Raw genomic sequence first — 18,384 nt, forward strand, 5'->3', positions numbered from 1 at the left:
CAGACATCCTCTGCACGCTTCCTCATACAACTCTCTGGCTGACCGTCGTAAGCCAATCTTGTAATTCCTTACACGTTTGTACATCTTGTGTTATATCTGTTTCTCTAGTAAAAACCTGACTGATACAGCTAGGAATATAGCTCAGTGGCAGAGTGCCCTGGGTTCCATGCCTATTACAGAAAAAAAAAAAAAAAAAAGAATGTTTAGATTTTTGTTACAGCAAACAGCTATTTGAACATTTTGTATCATAAATTTATTGACCTAACTTGCTAAAACATTTATGGCAGAAGTAACAGTTGAAGGTCATTTTCTAGAGTTAGTAAAACATTTTCCCATCTAGGGCTAGGTGTGGAAGCACATGCCTGTAATTTCAGCACTCAAGAAGCAGCGGCAGAAGGATTGCAGAGTTAAAGGCCAGCCTGAGGTGCACAGTGAGTTCAAGGGCTGCCTGAGCTACATAGTAAAACATGGTCTCAAAATTTTAAAAAAAGATATTTTAAAATTTTTTACCTGTACAGATCCTATAGTATACATTTTAGAAACAATTAAGTTTCCTTATCTTGAAATAGATTGCAGACGAAGTTTTGAAAAAACTAAGATGTTTATGTTGAGCAAAAATTTCACTCTACAACATTCATTAAGCCACAAACTAGAGTCAAAAGAATTATATTACTGACCCTAAAGAAAAGAAAACTCCAATCTTTACTTTGGCATACTAGGAAGTTTTTAAAATATCTAAAGGCAGCCATATTTTTCTCAATATCGACAATCAAATAGATTCTGTCAGAAAGATGACAAGTGAAATATTTCTTCCATGGAATCTCATGGTAAGAAATCCTCTTGGAGACTTTGTTGCTTTCTTCATTTACTAGAGGAAGACCCAAGATACAGTGGTAGGACAACGTTTTACAAAGTTGCACAGAGGAAATGATAGATACAAATGTGAAACCTCAGTTCTGTGATGCAGAATCATTTTTCTCTGTATCCTCATATGTTTTGCTTTTGCCTCTTGATTTTAAACAATGTAAACAAGCTGGATTAAAATGATATTGTATCAAATGAATAATTTACCTATCAAACACAAAGTGAACTGACATACTCTTCAAGGTATTATAGGTTACAAGGTCTCTAGCAAAAGAAAGATTTTTAAAGTACTTATAAGAAAATATATCTGATGAAAAAGTATTTAAAATTGTTTCAAATATAATTGTAATATTAAAAAGGTATGTAATGAGTTGTAATTTTATTTTTTTTAAAAAAAGCATAGAACAAAAACTGAAAATACTTCATTTTTTTCTTACATGAGATTATTAGATTTACAGATGGCAAAAACAGTCAGTATGGTTTTTAGTAAAATGCCTGAACACTGTTGAAAAATTTACTATAGTCAAAAATAATAACCTCATGAAGAAGCTAGAGAAAAGCCTGGAAGTTAGAACAAGTCAAAGTGTTCAGCTGAACCCATGAAGTCAAGAACATTTGAGAGTTCAGAGCTTTTTAGATTGTAGAGGTAAATAAGATGTATGCCAGCTATGTTACATAATATACTCAGTGGAATCTAAAGTTGCAATAACTATAAAAATAAATTAAACTATAAATACTCCATGTCTACCCAGGTCTTGAAATGACTTTGACCCTACATGGATGTTTCAATTGAATTGTTAGAGCATTTCTAATGCTGGAAATGGGGAACTGACTTTAATTATTACTTTGCTAAATATTTTACCAGTAATGCAAATGAATATATAGGAAATAGTCTTTTGAAATAGACTTAAACAAGCAATACGTTGGATTATATTCAAGACAAGTAATTTCTAGACAGATTAGTCAAATGGACCAGTAATATTTTTATATTAATTTAAATGAGTTATGGACAGCTGTAATTCTCTAGAGCAGGAGAAATCAAGATGTGTCATAGAACATGTGATACATCAAAAATATTATGCATATAAAAGAGAAGATTAATGTGAGGGCTACATGCTAGCATTTGAATAAACAGTGAGAAGGTAGAACTGAGATAAAGTTTAGAAGATACAAGCTTGCAGTTGGGGTTGATTCAGTCATTTCAGGATACAGCGAATTTCTGGACTTTTGAAAGATTTAACAGTGGTTAGAAGCTTACTTGACAATAACATTATAATAGGAATTATAGTGCATGAATTAAAGATCAATGGATTGATAAACTCACTTCAATTCTTATAATCTTTGATTTTATATATTTAAAAAAATTTTCATTCATGAAAAGAAAATTGCAAAGAAATTTATTATTCCTTTTCATCATAATCATGTAAAAATATTCTTATAAGAATGAAATGTAAAGCTTTTCATAAAAATATACTTTTACTATAATAATATTTAAAAGACTATATTTTGTGAAGATGTTCTTTAAAATGGTAAATGAAAATGTTTATTATATCTAATTTTCTATTATGTTTTGAAATGATTATTGTGTGTGTTTTAAGACAATCAGCACATATGGCCACAGCAAGGCAGAGCTCCTGCTAACTTTTTTAAGCCTTTGATGATTTCAGTCTGACAGGAAAGGTAGTTTAACCAGTTAGCTGCTAGTACCTATTTAAGTGAGCAGCCAGGGAAACAGCTGCTTGAAAAATAAGAATACGCACACGCCTTTCCAAGACATTCTCCTTGGCTCTTTTAATCCTGTCAAAAGGAAAGAGAATATGAGGAGTGCATTTAAGGAAAGAAAGTTAACTAAAATATATAGGAAATATGGTATTATGTTACATACATTCCCTATATTGGTATTGAAGCCTAAATAATAAATATTTACATTAAAGGATTTGCAGAATCCTTCTGTATATTGACTCTTAATAAATGCTCAGGAATACTTGATAGTTTTTAATAAGCGGAGTATGAAACTGTTTCTCTCTATAATCAGACTTATTAATTTTATAGCTAACTAAAACATTTTATTAATATTTTCTTGTTTAATATATCATATACAGCTATATATAATTATATAACTTCTCAATCTGAGCTAAATTCTATGAATAAACATCACAAATCAATTGATTCAAGATTCTTCTCTGGTCAAATGAATTTTCACTAGATATTATATGCTACACAGATTATGGAATTATATTTCCTATTGAAAATATTGGAAGTCTCAAAACATTTAAAACTTGCTATGGCTATAAAAGAATGGTGTCCTTACAGATATTGAACAACTAGTCTAAAACAAAAATAAAACAAAGTTCAGTTGTAAATTTGGAAATAATATTTTAAGGTGAGAGTGTATACTTTTTAGACATTTATTAAAATAAAAGATAATACTAATCTCATGGCCAGTTTTTTACAACTTGAAAATCCTAAATGTTCGTTAAGATGTACTATTGCTTTATTTTTATATAAAGTCCACATAGATAGCATAAAGATAATTTTAAAACCTCTGTTTACTTATTCAAATACATACATACATATACACACATACACACACCAGGAAAAGCCTTAAGAAATTCTACCACTCTTTTCTTTTCTGGTTCTTAACTGAATTTTGGGAATAATGCCTATTGAAAAAATTCATGTTAGCAATTGGAAAGCCTAGAACAGTGACAGCAAAAGCAAACCAACATTGATTAATTTTGGCAATTATACTTGGAATAACACCACAGAGATAACAGTAATGAAGAATTAGAGATCATGATAAGGTAAAGCTGGATAAATCACTTCTTAGCCTTCTGGTTAAGATCAAGTGAAACTAGCTAGAAAAGAATAATCAAATAAAGTACTTAATGCCCAAAACTCATAAGTGTTCATTCCCCTTCTGTAAATAATTATATGAATTAGCAGTTCTGTTCTTTTTCTATTGTAATAGCAACAAACATGAACACTCTATTAAATTAATTATTTTACTTACATTCTAATTATAAGACATTTTACAGTGATTGTGTACAATCACCACTGAGAATTAACTTTTCATAAATTATAATCTAGTTTGTGAAATAATATTTTATTGTTAATTGAAATGTAAAATCTAGGACATTTAAATAGGGAACTTATAGTAAATCCTAATTGCTAATGAGGATTAAATTGAAAAATTTAATGTAGTTATACGATGAATCTCAAAACTAGATAAACTATTACAGTTGTTGAATAAATGCGTTCAAATAATTTTGCTTATTTTTGTGTAAAATGAAAGGCAGAACAATCCCTTTAATTCACCGCTGTACTGGAACATGTGCTGTGACTACCAGAATGAGTTATAGCCAATCAACTTTCTTCTCACTATAGCTTCTTCAGTATAACAAATAAAGAAAACAAGAGTTGGAGGTGTGGGAAAGAGTAATAGTTGCAAAGGTCACATAGTAATATATATGAACACAGCGAGTATAAGAGATTCCTAGACATTAAATTGTTTGGATTTTGGATTTGCTGTTTGGACTTTTACTGAGATAGGGTCTCACTATGTAGTCCTGGCTGGCTTCGAATTCATGAATTTCTTGCCCCAACTTCAAAATTTTGGAAGTACAAGGACGACCACTATACTCAGGTAGATATTATGTTTAAGTAAGTTTTGATAGTGACTTTTTCCAAAGGCCGACACATGCAGAAATAAAGAACCATGGTAAACTTTTCAAAAAAATGGTTGCTCATTTGATATGCTCGCATTTTGCTTTTTTTGTGTAAGGAGTTGGAGATCCAGTGCATCTCTAATTTTACAAATGCAGATGCCACTGTCTGAGAAACTAAGTTTTAAACCCGAGTTAATATAGTTAGCTAATGGCAGACACAGAAAGTAAACAATGCTTGCTGTGCGCACTGAAGAGATATTTCAAGGGGATAAGCATTATTTTTAGGTCAAGCAAATTCAAATGTAAAGCTGACACTTTGATAGGTAAATGATCATCTTGCTCTACGATATAAAGATGGACAATAAGAAAATAAAATAGTAAGTAACACAAACAGTGGGAAAATCCTATCCTAAAATGTTCACTGTTCAAGAGAATCAACAGGTTATTTTGGTGCAATGTCATAACAGGCATACAGGGACATGAGGGGCAAACAAAAAGCCAACAGGTTTATGTCATTTGTTAACTTGTAAAATGGGAATTATTAAAATTTTTTAAGAATTAAGTGACAATGTATAAAAGCAATCACCTAATGAAAAAAATTGTTTCATCCTATCTCCTCTTTGTTATCCTGCATCATGCATACATTAGATATGTGTTTATGTATATATATATATATATATGATCCCTGGAATATTTCTATTTCATAGTTCCTCTTGTATAATTTTTTTGCTATATTTATTACATATACGTATTTGTTTTATTAATAGTATTTTCAAGTTGAATGACGAAATGCAGAGACATTTTATTTTTTAATTGTATTATTAACAATTATTTAATTACCTTTTTCTTTTTCTTTTAAAAATTAAGAAACTGACAAAACAATGAAGACAAAATTAAAACAACATAAAAACAACAAAAATGATACATGACCTCAATACAAAATGACAGAAATTCGTAGATTTTGCTGTATTACATACTGTCATCTTCAACGAAGTTGCTCAGTCCATTAGATATGAGAATGTAAGACCAATCAAACAATCAAAGAGTAATAAGTTTAAAAAATTAAAAAATGAAATTATATATCCAATTAATATTTCAAGACAAAACATATTGCATGTTTACATACAATATTCCACATAATAAGACAATGTTGCTAAATTCCATATCCTAATTATTGGTCTTCTACCACTCCTACACTGCTGTTTTCCATTTATTCATTATAAAAAGAATGATAGATAAAATTTTACGTGTCATTTGCCTTTTAATTGATCTTAGAGTATCTACTATAATATAGTATTCATTAGACTGTGTTATGTGATATTTAAGAGACTTGGTCATCTCTGTAATTTTTATGTTCAATATAATTCTATTTCAGGTAGTGGTGCTATAAGCAGCATGTTAAAATTTTGAGTCTGTCTATAACATTCATTACAGCTTGAAATATCTACATTTGTTACATTAGTTATGTTCTTATTTTTGAAGTTACCTTTCTCAAGTTTTCTAGTTCTACCCTTTTCATTTTCTTAAACTTTGTGTTTGTTTTACACGTGAATAGAAATTTTAAGATACGCAGAGGTTCTGTTACATATACCAGCTGCTGTTTTGAAGGGTTGCAATATTCTAAATGTACTTTTTCTGTTCCCATTTTAGAAATTGAAGCAAAGTTGAATTTTGAGTGACTTTTTTCAGAGTTTATTCAACCTTTGCCTGTTTCTTATTCTAGGTATGTGTTCGTATCATCCGAACTCATGGACTCAGGTTAGTTTGACTCAATCACTATGCTCCATTGCTTTCCAAGAAATACATTTTAATTATCTCCATTCAATTTCATGAGCCTAGTGTTCATAATTTTATACTGTCTTCCACAATTTCATTCATAATATTGTATTTTTGCCTTGTTTCATTATTATAACTTTTTTTCCTTTTCAAAAATTCATATAATATCAACCCTTCTTCTAGAGCTTAGAGCTACACAATTTCTTAAAACTCACTGAGGTGGCCCAGCTTTGCATGTGCTTAATGTTTATGCATATATGGATGGGGGGATGCTGAGGTACTCTGTCACTGAGTTTTAAGATAATTATTGATATTATCAAAATCTGTTTCTTCCTTCATTAAGCAGTTTCCTTACCAGGTGAGAGTCATACTGCCCTACATTAGAGATTCAACTGCACTATTGCATACTTATTTCATTGATTTTACATGGAATAAAAGGGAGTTTGTCAATTCCTAGATTTTTCTCAAGAACTGTTTCACAGGTCATTTGTTCCTACTTACTCTCCGGTTTGCTTGAGAATACACTGATGATCCTGTTTGGGGTTTAATTGTCAGGTGTAACCGAGGCAGGATTCACTCTGCCGCTCGGTGTGCTGACCATCAGAATGAGAATGTGCATGAGCAACTGCAATGACTGAATTCATGGCTGTGCCACTTTTTGTCCTAAGTTTATTCCTGAGAATCATTGCTACTGACACATAATCATCAGTATCAGTACATATGGGATTAACAAATGAAACTATATGGCAGACAGATAAATTAGAACAAATTATTTTCTAGTACAAGCATGTTCCAAATCTGCACGGATGTATTTCTACACATATTATCCTTGTGTCATATAATCTCCCAATCTGCTGATGATGAATATCATGGAGATATTTGTGGCTACACCGTGAAGTCAGTCTGCAGCGGAGAGAAGGCTGCATGTTTCTATTCAGCACCAACACTGTATTTTGAGCTGAGGGCAGTGGTAGAGCCCTGTGTTGTATTTAATGTAAAGGCCACATTGTCCCGACTATTTGGGAATGTCCATTTTGAGCACTAAAATATGTTCTGTTAATCACTGAATCTTATAACTGTTAAAGCCACTCCCTTGATTTGGCAAGAAATGTTGCACTGATATTAATTTTGGGTGTTAAAAATTTTCAGTTTCCCTCTGTGAATATATAGTACTTTCATGGGAGCTTTGAAGTGCTTGTATCAGTAATTACTATTTAGGAGGCATTTTAAACCAAATACTCATAGTTTTCATTTTGGAAAGGTATAAATTCCTGTTGTGTGGGATGGAATCCAGGGTCTCAGCATGCCACGGAAGCACTCCATCACTGAGTTATGTCCACAGACACAAAAATATGTACATTCTTAAGAAATGCTTTGACAAATATAATATTTATAATTTTGTGTTCTTTATGTATAATTAATGACTATTACATAATATATATTCCTGATGAAGAATATGTGCCTCAGTCATATGTGATACATGAAAATCTATTTCAAAACTTAGAGACTTAAAACAATTGCAATTTCAACTAGGTTACTGAGAACAGGAAATTCATATTAGATAGAAGGATTCATTTACTGAGACAAGTGCTGCTACCTGTGAATGCAGAAATGAAGAAATCAGTGCAATAGATACATTTCTAAAAAATAATCGGGATATCTGTTTTCAGATATATGGTTAGTTATTTATAGGAACTCTTATTTTTATGTTTTATAATTGTGACAAAATGATTAGTGAATTTAAAGACATATATGTGTGTTTTCACATTTTACCACTTGCCTGAGATTTTGTAGAAACATCCTTTAAATTCTCTGAATGTTAGCTTTTCAAAATTGGTGAAATAACACAATCAAGGGAATGCTACAGAAAAATGTATAAAATATGTTAGTTCCTTGTAAGTAGCATGCAACAGAAATTTCATTTTACATGAATGTATTCATAAATATGACAGTATAATGATGCATAAACCAATATGTGGGCAGAATTTAAGTTTTTTAAATATGATAAGGTATTTTTTGAATTTGGAGATTGCTACGGCTCGTGTCTAGATATCGCTCCAAAGCTTCACGTGCTCGTACATGGGGTTTTTCAGAGGTGTCTGGACCGAGACTGTGTGACGCTGGGATTAAGGGTGTCATGCTGGGATCATGGACGCATGAGTACTAAATGAGTCCTCTGATTGGTTTGGAATAGTTCTGGGTAGGATTAAGGGTTCCCCATCCTGGGTGTGCTAGCCACTCTAAGGGCAGGTAGCCCGGATAAAATATAAAAGGCATGAAGAGGGCTAGTGCTGCCGCTTGTTACTTGCTTCTTGCTTACTGCTTGCTGCTTGCTACTTTCTGCTTGCTGTGTTTTGCTGTGGACCGATGCTTTTTTGAGATGCCCTTGTGCCATGCTACCCTGCCTTGGAGCCAGGTGATTATGGACTAAAACCTCTATAAACTGTGAGCCAAATACACTTTTCTTCTGTTTTGTTTTTTTGTCTTTTTGAGATAGGGTCTCCCTATGCAGTTCAGGCTGGCCTTGAGCTCACTTTGGAGCCCAGGCTGGCCTCAATCTAGCGATGATCCTCCTGCCTCAGCCTCCCAAGTGCTGGGATTATACCTGTGTGCCACCACTCCCAGTTTACTTTTCTTCTTTTAAATTTGGATTTTGGGTATTTTGTCTCAGCAACAATTAAAACAGAGCAAATTCAATAGGAAGAGTAAATTCACTTAATTTGAGGACTAGCCTTTCAATTGAAAGTTCACAATATATTTTGGTTTTTAACTTTTGATATTCAGGGATATAAAATCTGTATGGAATAAAAAGCACTTAAAGACTAAAAAATATCTACACAGTAGCCACTCCATTTGAGAAAACCTCATGTTTCTCCCAAATATCCCATACTTTTCTCCTCCCAATAAATAATCATAACTTTGACTTTGGTGATAGTGATTTCCTTGATCTTAAGTTTTAGTAACCAACTTTAACGTTTATTTAAACAATATAATACAGTTCTGCCTGTTTTGTAAACTTCAAATACATAAAATCATATCACCAGCAATTTTGTACATGCCCATGTTCTTTCTTTCACTTGACACTCTGTTTCAGATATTGAATTGTGCCGGTTGCTACTGGTAGCTACATTCATGTTATTGTATTGGTTTATTTTTATCAGTACGTGCTGGATTACTACAGAGTAATTCTATCATCTTACAGAACTGGAACCTATCCATACTGCATCTTAATCATTTTTACTTCCCCTTCCTTTACCAGGCCCCCCTTCTTCCTTTATCTGCAAATCCCTTTTCTGTAGCCAAAGGTCTATTTCCCTGTTTCCCAATGTTAATATATCAGATTTTATTATTGTTGTTGTTATTATTATTATTATTATTATTATTATTATATGGTTTTTCAAGTCAGGGCCTTGACAGGCTTCCCTCAAAATCACAGAAATCCTCCTGCCTCAGCCTCCTGAGTGATGGGATTCCAGGTGTGCCCCACCACACCCACCCTGATTTTATTAATTTTTAATGTTTAATTTTTTTATATATTAGGAAGTTCTTGGATTTCTGCAAGAAAGAAAAGGTACTTTCCTTTGTTTTCTTCTAGAAATAAAATCTTTCTGGCTTTCTTCTTCCATAAAATTATGTTTATTTATATGATATGCACAAAAGAGCCAATTTCTGCTTTTTTCATATGAATATCCACATTGCATAACTGTTTATTCAAAATCTCTCACTTTCTCACACATAAACTACTTTATTATAATTCTACTTGTGTATAAAGTGACCATCTATTTTTATATCTTTTCTAGACTTCTAGACACTCTTGTACTTTTCAAGCCATTTTTATGTACATTTTCCCAGGAAAGTAACTACAAAAACAAGTGAGATGCATTTATCCCACTACTCACCTCCTCTCACTAAATTTCAGGGAAATGTTTGCACAATCACTCATTAAGCAAGCTGCAATTGTAATAGTGTTATCACATATCTATGAATATTTAGAAAATTACAAGAAATTCATAGTATTTCATGATTTACTTGCACATCTGTTTAATCAAAGAAGAGTAAAATTTAAGAAAAGAAAAATATGTATATAGTTTTAGTTTTTATTATGATATTTGAATTTTTACCTATTTGAAATGTTTCTTTGATTGGAATAACCTTGGCAAGGTATGTATGATTTAAGATACCTAGGCAAGTGCTCTACCACTGAGCTATTTCCCAGCCTATTAATCTATGACTCCAGAATTCATATCAGTAAGTCATTCATGTATCTAGATAACCATTAACTTATAAATGAAGTAAGATTTTTCATAATGGAGAAACATTATATATATGTACTTAGGGGCTTATTTCCTGAGAATATTCCCACTATGTAACTACAGCCACAATCTTCCAACTAATTTTTATTCAAGAACAAAGTGTACACCTATCTTATGCTTCAGAGTGAAAAAAATTTCTCCAAGCATAGCTCACTTTCTAAAGGTGGGAACATCTATTTTCAAATTTATCTTAAAAGGTCTATATCTAGGTTCAGTTATCAATCTGTAAGAAAGAGGCAAGGATAGCTCAAAACTCCACTTGAAAAAATAACAAGAGAAGTATCAGGTTCACATTCTAAATCCACCAATTCAGCAATCTACCAATGAATTAATTAACTCTTAGTATACTACAGTTTCAGAAGCACAACTTGAAAATACTTTAAATATACATAAATATAAATATTCAAATATAAACCTTATTGGATGACTAAGGTACATCTCCCAGAGAGTTAAAACAACATATTTTTCTGCTTATTATCCTAGTGATCTTTGTTGAAATCTTGCTTTTCCATATTTGTGATAAAGAGGAAAAAATATTTTCGCAAAATGAGATGAAATAACACCAACTGAAAGCAATTTTATCTAATTATTTTAACAGGTTTAATATGTTTTCATTCATCACTCATGCCCTTCAGAAACTATGTCATTATAATATGACAATAGAAGGAGCCTATGATAGTAATAATAAGCACTAAAACAATTTGCATGATCATTTTTGGAAATGATATGATCTTTTAAAGTATTAAATCAAATACTTAAATATGGAAAAATATTAATTTTTCATTTATGTCTTAAATGTCCACTAATTCCATATTTGCGTTCTATGGCAACCATGTTTAAAACATAAAGTCTCTAGTAATTATTTTTGATTATGAATATGAGTATATGAACAAAATATAAAAGGTAATCTAATCTCAGGATTTGAAATTCTCTAGCCTCTCAAATATAAGATTAATTTTCAAAGGAAAATTTTGCATCAACTATACCTTATAAATAGGTAGTTAACATTCTCTGAGATTTACAAAAATCATTAGCTGGACAAATGAAATACCTCACATTATCCAGACTAAAGAAACCCTAATGAATAGATTGTATCATTCGTTTTATAGCAATTGTCAATGATCACAGAGTCACTAGAAAACTTTAACTGGCTTCATAAGGAGCTATAACCCGGGTCAGCTTCAGGAAGGTTAATCTGAACTCATGGGTCATAGATGCACACAACACTCACACAAGTTTATTCAAGCCGTCAAGGTAAAGACAGAGGTAGGGTGAGGAGCACAGTGTTAATGAGCAACTTCCGAATAGAATCCCATTATGACTAAACAGGTGCTATGAGTTTGCAGGCAATTCTCAAAATCTTTTTTCTTCTTTGACTAGCTTTTAATACTGTGCTCAAGATAATGCCTCTTTTATTCAGCCCGGAAACGCTAGAAACATGTCAAGCCATATTCGTACCTCGAAGCTGACTGCCCACTAAGCCAGACAATAGCCACACTTGAGACAGCACCTCAGGCCCTCACAGGGAGATGTCACTACATCATGGAGACATGCCCTGGCATCAGTTTGTTGACAGACTGTTAAAAATCCTCTTGCAAAATGCTGAAATATGAGACATCCACACAACCTTAATTTCAAGTAGTTTCACACAATCGTAATGAAAGACTGACTAAAGCAACAAGCACCTGTGAAAGTGAGTCAGGAATCATTATACCTTCACTGTTTTCACCAAACATGAAAACGTTCACTACTTTTCCTTTCATCAAAAAGTGTCTTTTTTAAATATGACACTAATTTGGCTACATAAAGAAATTTATTATTTTATAAAAATATAATCTGATGCTTCATAGAACTTGGTCAATACACTCATTCTCTTCTGTAATTGTGGATTGTTGATAAAATTTATTAATTTCTCTCAATGCTATATAAAAGATGGCTACAGATATGAAGCACAGTGCCCTCTGGTGAATGTAGAACATAAAATAAAAAAATGATGTATCACTCTCTACATAGATAACAAACACCAAAATCTGGAGAACAAAATTTGCTTTGAGAGAAATGCTGAAGCAGTCACTGAGAACTGTAAACTTTTAGCACTAAGAAACACCTGACGTGATACTTTTACATAAAATAGTTTATAAGGCACAGATCAATACAATCTCATTCCCTCAGGTTACCACCTGTAAAATCCTCTCCTTAATGGGTTCACAGGGCTTTCTTGGTGCAGGTAGCCTTTGTTGGATTTAATAGATGACTCCCTTTGCATAACTTGTTTAGATTTCAAACACAGAGAGTAACACAAGGTAAAAGTTGTAGGTCGTAATTCCCTTTTCCTTCTTTGTTGCTATCATGTCCTATTTGTTTGCTGTTCCTTCTCATTCATTCCATGACCATCTCCTCTAACTTCTAAATGTACAATTACTTTTCAGGTAAAACAAACAAACAAAGAAAAGGATGAGATGACTCGACTTTTCAGCGGTACTGGAAGATATCATTTCCATTCGGACTGAAAAGGGTAACATATTATATTATCAGGAAAAGCAATTAAAGAAAAATCATTTAAAAATTTAACTTTTAAATGAGAAACACAGCTTCAAAGTATATTAGCATTTACTTTAAGGCAATGTAGCATTCCAAAATTCAAGACTGATACACACATGGTCACCATTCCCTATCTTTCCCTCATACTATGTCACATCTCCAAGAAATGATTTGAAATATAAAAAAATTTACTATGGTTCATTGTCCACAACAACCCTCCTGAAACTTTCCCTACGAGAAGCTTATTATTGGCAACCTCCAAGGAAGAGATCTCTGTAATTGCTTTCCCTTTGCTTCATACCTGTATATCTTGTATCTTGTGCTAAATCCCTGCCGGCTTCTGTCCACAAAATCTGTGTATTCCTGTGAGCGATGGAAGGGTCCCTTATCAGAGAGGAGCCAGTCGAAGGGGCTTGTGGCATGCTGATCCGAAACAGCAGCAACTGCTAACACCCAGCAATGAAGACTCAGTGCCATCCACTCCCATAGAGCCATCGGAGAGAACAGTTCAGCACCAGCTCTGCTCCGCCATACCATGCTTCCACTGGGGATTTACAGCCTTCATTCTCTTAGCTTTCCCTCAGCACCTAGGCAAAACACACAGGCAATGAGTTACCCCCCGGAAGGTTTTTCTCTATCAGTTAGGGCACTTATATGGCTACATTTTTTAAGTCTGATATAAATGTTTTAAATTAGATAGTAGCAAAGGCGAGTAAGAAACAAAGCAAAGTGATTTATATTTTTCAGAGCTACACGTTTTATATTTTGAACACTTTTAAAACATATAATGGAAAATACATCACGGCCTGAAAACAGACCTTCTCACAACAGTCATCCAGAAGATGGTTTTGCCTACTGAGCAACAATCAGAATTTTCAACTACTATCCATTTTTCTGATTCAATGTTTTATAAAAAATGGACAGCTCTGAAAAAATATATTTAAGTATTTAATCAATTTTGTTAAAGTTTTAATAATAGCTATATTTGATTACCCATTGTATAATTATATGAGTGAATTAGAAATGAGTTAAAGTTATTCCTGTAGTTATTTTCAGAATCTAACCTTTACTGAATACGTTAGCTGATTAATACATTAGTATGTAAATCTCTGTGTGCTTGTATATGTGTGTATCTCTGTAGCAAAGATAGACAGACACACAGATGTGGGTTGGAGCATTGATGAAGCAGGGGAGAATATTTGCCTGAATGATTTTTTTTTTCTTTATTGATTTAGAGACAAACTCTTTCATGGGTTATTTAGACAGATTCATTGTTTGTTTTTGTTTGTTTTTTTTTCCTCCGGTACCGGGAACCAAACTCACGACCTTGTGCTTGCCAGGCAGGCGCTTTTGCCGCTGAGCTAAATCCCCAGCCCCTTAGACAGATTCATAATTTAACTATTTCTATTTGAACAGACAGGGATACAGTGTATTACTTATGAAATAATCATATCTGCAAAATTCATATATATATATTTATATACTCAAAAATTCAGATCATTCATAAACTACAAAACCAAATACATTGAGTTACGACCATCCAGAAACAAAGTAAGCAGAGATGTATTACCAGTGATGTGCTATAAATAACTTTATGCAAAGTGGCTGTTACAATGTCTATAAACTACACAAAATATGCTAGAAATATCATATTGCAATTTTACTTTCAATCCTCACCAGTCATTTAAAGTAATAATATTTATAAAACATAAATTTTCACTTATATAGGTTAGGGTTTAGGGGGCTATTTTAACTGTAAGAGCTTACTAAGCAAAATCTCTTTTTTAATATAATAAAAAATTCACAATATAAACTATTTTATATAGCACTACTATACTTCTCTAGTGTTCACATAAAGACATTTTGAGATTTTATCTGCCTGTTCAGCTTATAACCATATAATTTTTAATTTAATCCTTAACTCTTTTGGTGTGAGAAATACACTGCAATAACTTAGTAGCAACATGCTTTTCAAAACACTGATAAGAGTGCCCTAAGTCATTAGATTCACATTTCATCCACTACAAAATTAAGAGGATGACATTCACACAATATAGGGGTTGACTCAATGATATGAGTTATTCAGCTCTGACAATTAAAGGATGCACTCTTGACAATTAATGGATGCACTCTGGTACTTCTTATACACTTTAAAAATGATTTACTATAAGAAAACTTAACATGATATAATGAAAAGACTTTAGAATAAGAGGAGATTCCGCACCACCTTCAATCTCTTTACAGACGTAAAATTGTCAAAGGTGTCAGTTTGTGACTCTAAATGCTGCTGAAACACACATTTTAACATGTACTTGTACTTTTGTGAGAACTATGTTATTAAGATCAAAATTATTTTAGTTTACTTATATTCAGAAATCAAGAACTATGCCTATGTGTAATAACTATAAGTATAATAAGTATAGTATAATCTTCCCATGTGCAATAAATACTGCTCATCTTTTTAAAGCATATATACATTTTACTCTGCCAATTAAATTAAATATGTTGAAACAAGCAAAACACACTCACTGCTACAAAAAGTTATGTTTTGTTAATTCCAATAAGATTCATTTTCATTTAACAAGTAAAGACAGAGTAAATTACTCAAATGTACTACTTAAATTAATAGTAAATGTCTGGTCCTAAAGAAAAGAGTTTTTGACTCAATAGAACTCAGTTGCAACATCTAAATAAGGCTTTCTTACTAGCAGACATAGTTGTTTTTTTGTTTGTTTGTTTTTGTTTTTCTCCGGTACCGGGAACTGAACTCACGACCTTGCGCTTGCCAGGCAGGCGCTTTTACCGCTGAGCTAAATCCCCAGCCCCAAGCAGACATCGTTGTAAAGAAGAACATCATTGACACTATTCTAAAAAGAATGATTTTATCCTAATTTTTTCTTTGAAAACAAAATCAGATTTTCTTCAGATCCATCAACAACGCATACAGCAAGTTCATAAGATGCAGAGACAGTCCACATTATAGTTTCTGACCTGTGTAAGTACTTACTTTTTATTATTGTCAAATTACCATAGCTGCTTTCTTTACCTCAGTTGAGTTAATAGCCCCATCAATCCTCGCTTGAGAAATGTTTTCTAGTGTAACTGTCAGTAACGAATGTACAGAGTTCATTTGTCCTTAACACCATATTAGAGCATTTGGAGGCCACCACCGAGGTGAAAAGGTAAACACAGATGTACTGGTAAGAATGAAAAGTCATTAAATCTAATAAATAAACATAGAAATTATGAAACCGGTCAATAAATTCAATAGCTTTTCTCTCTACAGAATGGCAAAAGTGAAAAAAAAATGAGTTTGAATTCAGTATCACTAAAAAATTGCCTGACTGGCAAATTAAGTGAATGACATTATCAATTTACAATATTTTCTAGAATACATAAGAATTTTATATGAAAGAAAAAGGTAAAAGAATTTGAAGAACAATAACACAAGATAAGCTAAGAAAATTCCAAAAAAACTGAAACATGGATTAATATTTATAATGTTTGATTTAACTGAAAAAGAGTATTGCTGATTTTTTCCTTTTCATGAAAGCAGTATTAAAATACTTTGATAAAGAAATATTTAGTACATAGTTTATTCTTACGATAAATACCTCCTCACGAAATAAAATTCAGTTTTAAGATTGCCTCTTAATACAAGTTTATTTGAGAAAACCTAATGGCCTTAAATATCTGTGCAGAGAGAAAACACACCAAAAGGATGTTACATATATCAATATGTTAATAATGTATGCATAGTATATATTCTAGATTACAGTAATTACTCTTCCCCCAAGATGTCTGTAATTCTATTCCAAGGTAGACTGCATTAGTTTTACCTAAAATGCTGAAATAACATATGTTCTTGAAATTCAGAACCTTTTGAAATTTATAAAATATTTCTTGAAATACTCTAAGTGATTTCCAGTATAACTGAAGCTACAAAGATATAAACAAAGGTTAGTAATCACAGATTTAGGTTTAATATCTTTTAGAGTGTTAGCTCAAAAGAAAAAAAAAGCCTTATTTAGGGCCGGTGATATAGCTCAGCGGCACAAGCGGTTGCCTGGCAACCAGAAAGGTCTTGAGTTCCATTCCCGGTACAAAAAAAAAAAAAAAAAAAAAGAGTGTTAGCTCAGGTCGTATGTCTGAATGTTTTCTTATCCACTATCTCATTGGATGTTCAAAACTATTACTATTTTTTAAAACCTTAATGTTTAAAACTGTATAATATTTTTATACCTCCATTCAGGATGATATTTTTCATGCTCAAAATATTTTCTCAGTTAAAAAATCCACTCAAGAACTTGAATATGCAGAGAAGTTTCATAAAATAATTGTATCAAATGTATTTTTATTTAAATGTAAAAGTCAAGGAAAAGTTAAAAGACAAATACAGGAAACATATATCTTTCTGTTAGATTACCAATTGTTTATATCTTACCGCTCGTTCTTTCTCTCCTGTCTCTTTTCACACTTCTAAGTATTAAAGGTCTGATGAAAATTGGTATAATTACAACGGGGTCACACACCCATTCTTCAAGTTCTTTTTCTTAAGTAAGGACTAACTACTCTTTAAAATAGTTCCTTTACCTTAATTCTCACTAATATCAAAGTCAGTAAATTTAAAATAATGAACCTTTAAAACAAGTTCTCCAATATTCAAAATGATTCTATCTATTTAGTCAAATGTTTGTAGATAATAGAATATGTATTAGTCTATAAAATAATAAGTACTAAAATCATTTTATTACTATAAAATAATATATATATATAATTTCACAATATGTTAAAATGTATGGCACCTATAATACCAGATAACTGTATACTATTATAAAGTACTTGTATTTTGAAATACAAGTATGCATAGTATATATTAGAGAGAACCTGCTGTTCTCTCTTAATATACACATGGTTTCTTTAAAGGTGATTAATTGTAAAATAAATGAATTAGAATTTGGAAATTTATTATATAAATATATCAAAAAATTCATCAAGATATGAAATACTGGGGCTGGGGATTTAGCTCAGCGGCAAAGCGCCTGCCTGGCAAGCGCAAGGTCATGAGTTCGGTTCCCGGTACCGGAGAAAAACCAAAAAAAAAAAAAAAAAGATATGAAATACTGCGTGCTTTATAAAATGTGGAGTATTATCCATAGAGATCTGTTTTGCCACGCTCTTTTCTTTACTTAACAGTAGTATAGAGGAATGGTTGCCTGAAC

The 18,384-nt window shown here is 32.1% G+C and overlaps 1 protein-coding gene across 3 annotated transcripts in view; it reads right to left on the reverse strand.

Moving 5' to 3' along the window:
• Positions 1-18,384, reverse strand: part of Brinp3 (bone morphogenetic protein/retinoic acid inducible neural-specific 3) — a 370,214-nt gene that overhangs the window by 338,317 nt on the left and 13,513 nt on the right. For all 3 annotated transcript variants that reach the window (XM_005375093.2, XM_005375094.2, XM_005375095.2), the window contains exon 2: positions 13,464-13,749. In XM_005375093.2, the coding sequence (XP_005375150.1) occupies positions 13,464-13,699 (236 nt within the window). In that variant the 5' untranslated portion in view covers positions 13,700-13,749. The remainder of the gene's footprint in view (positions 1-13,463; positions 13,750-18,384) is intronic.

This window comes from Chinchilla lanigera, unplaced genomic scaffold (assembly GCF_000276665.1).
Source record: "Chinchilla lanigera isolate Chin_1 unplaced genomic scaffold, ChiLan1.0 scaffold00005, whole genome shotgun sequence".
NCBI classification, from domain to species: Eukaryota; Metazoa; Chordata; class Mammalia; order Rodentia; family Chinchillidae; genus Chinchilla; species Chinchilla lanigera.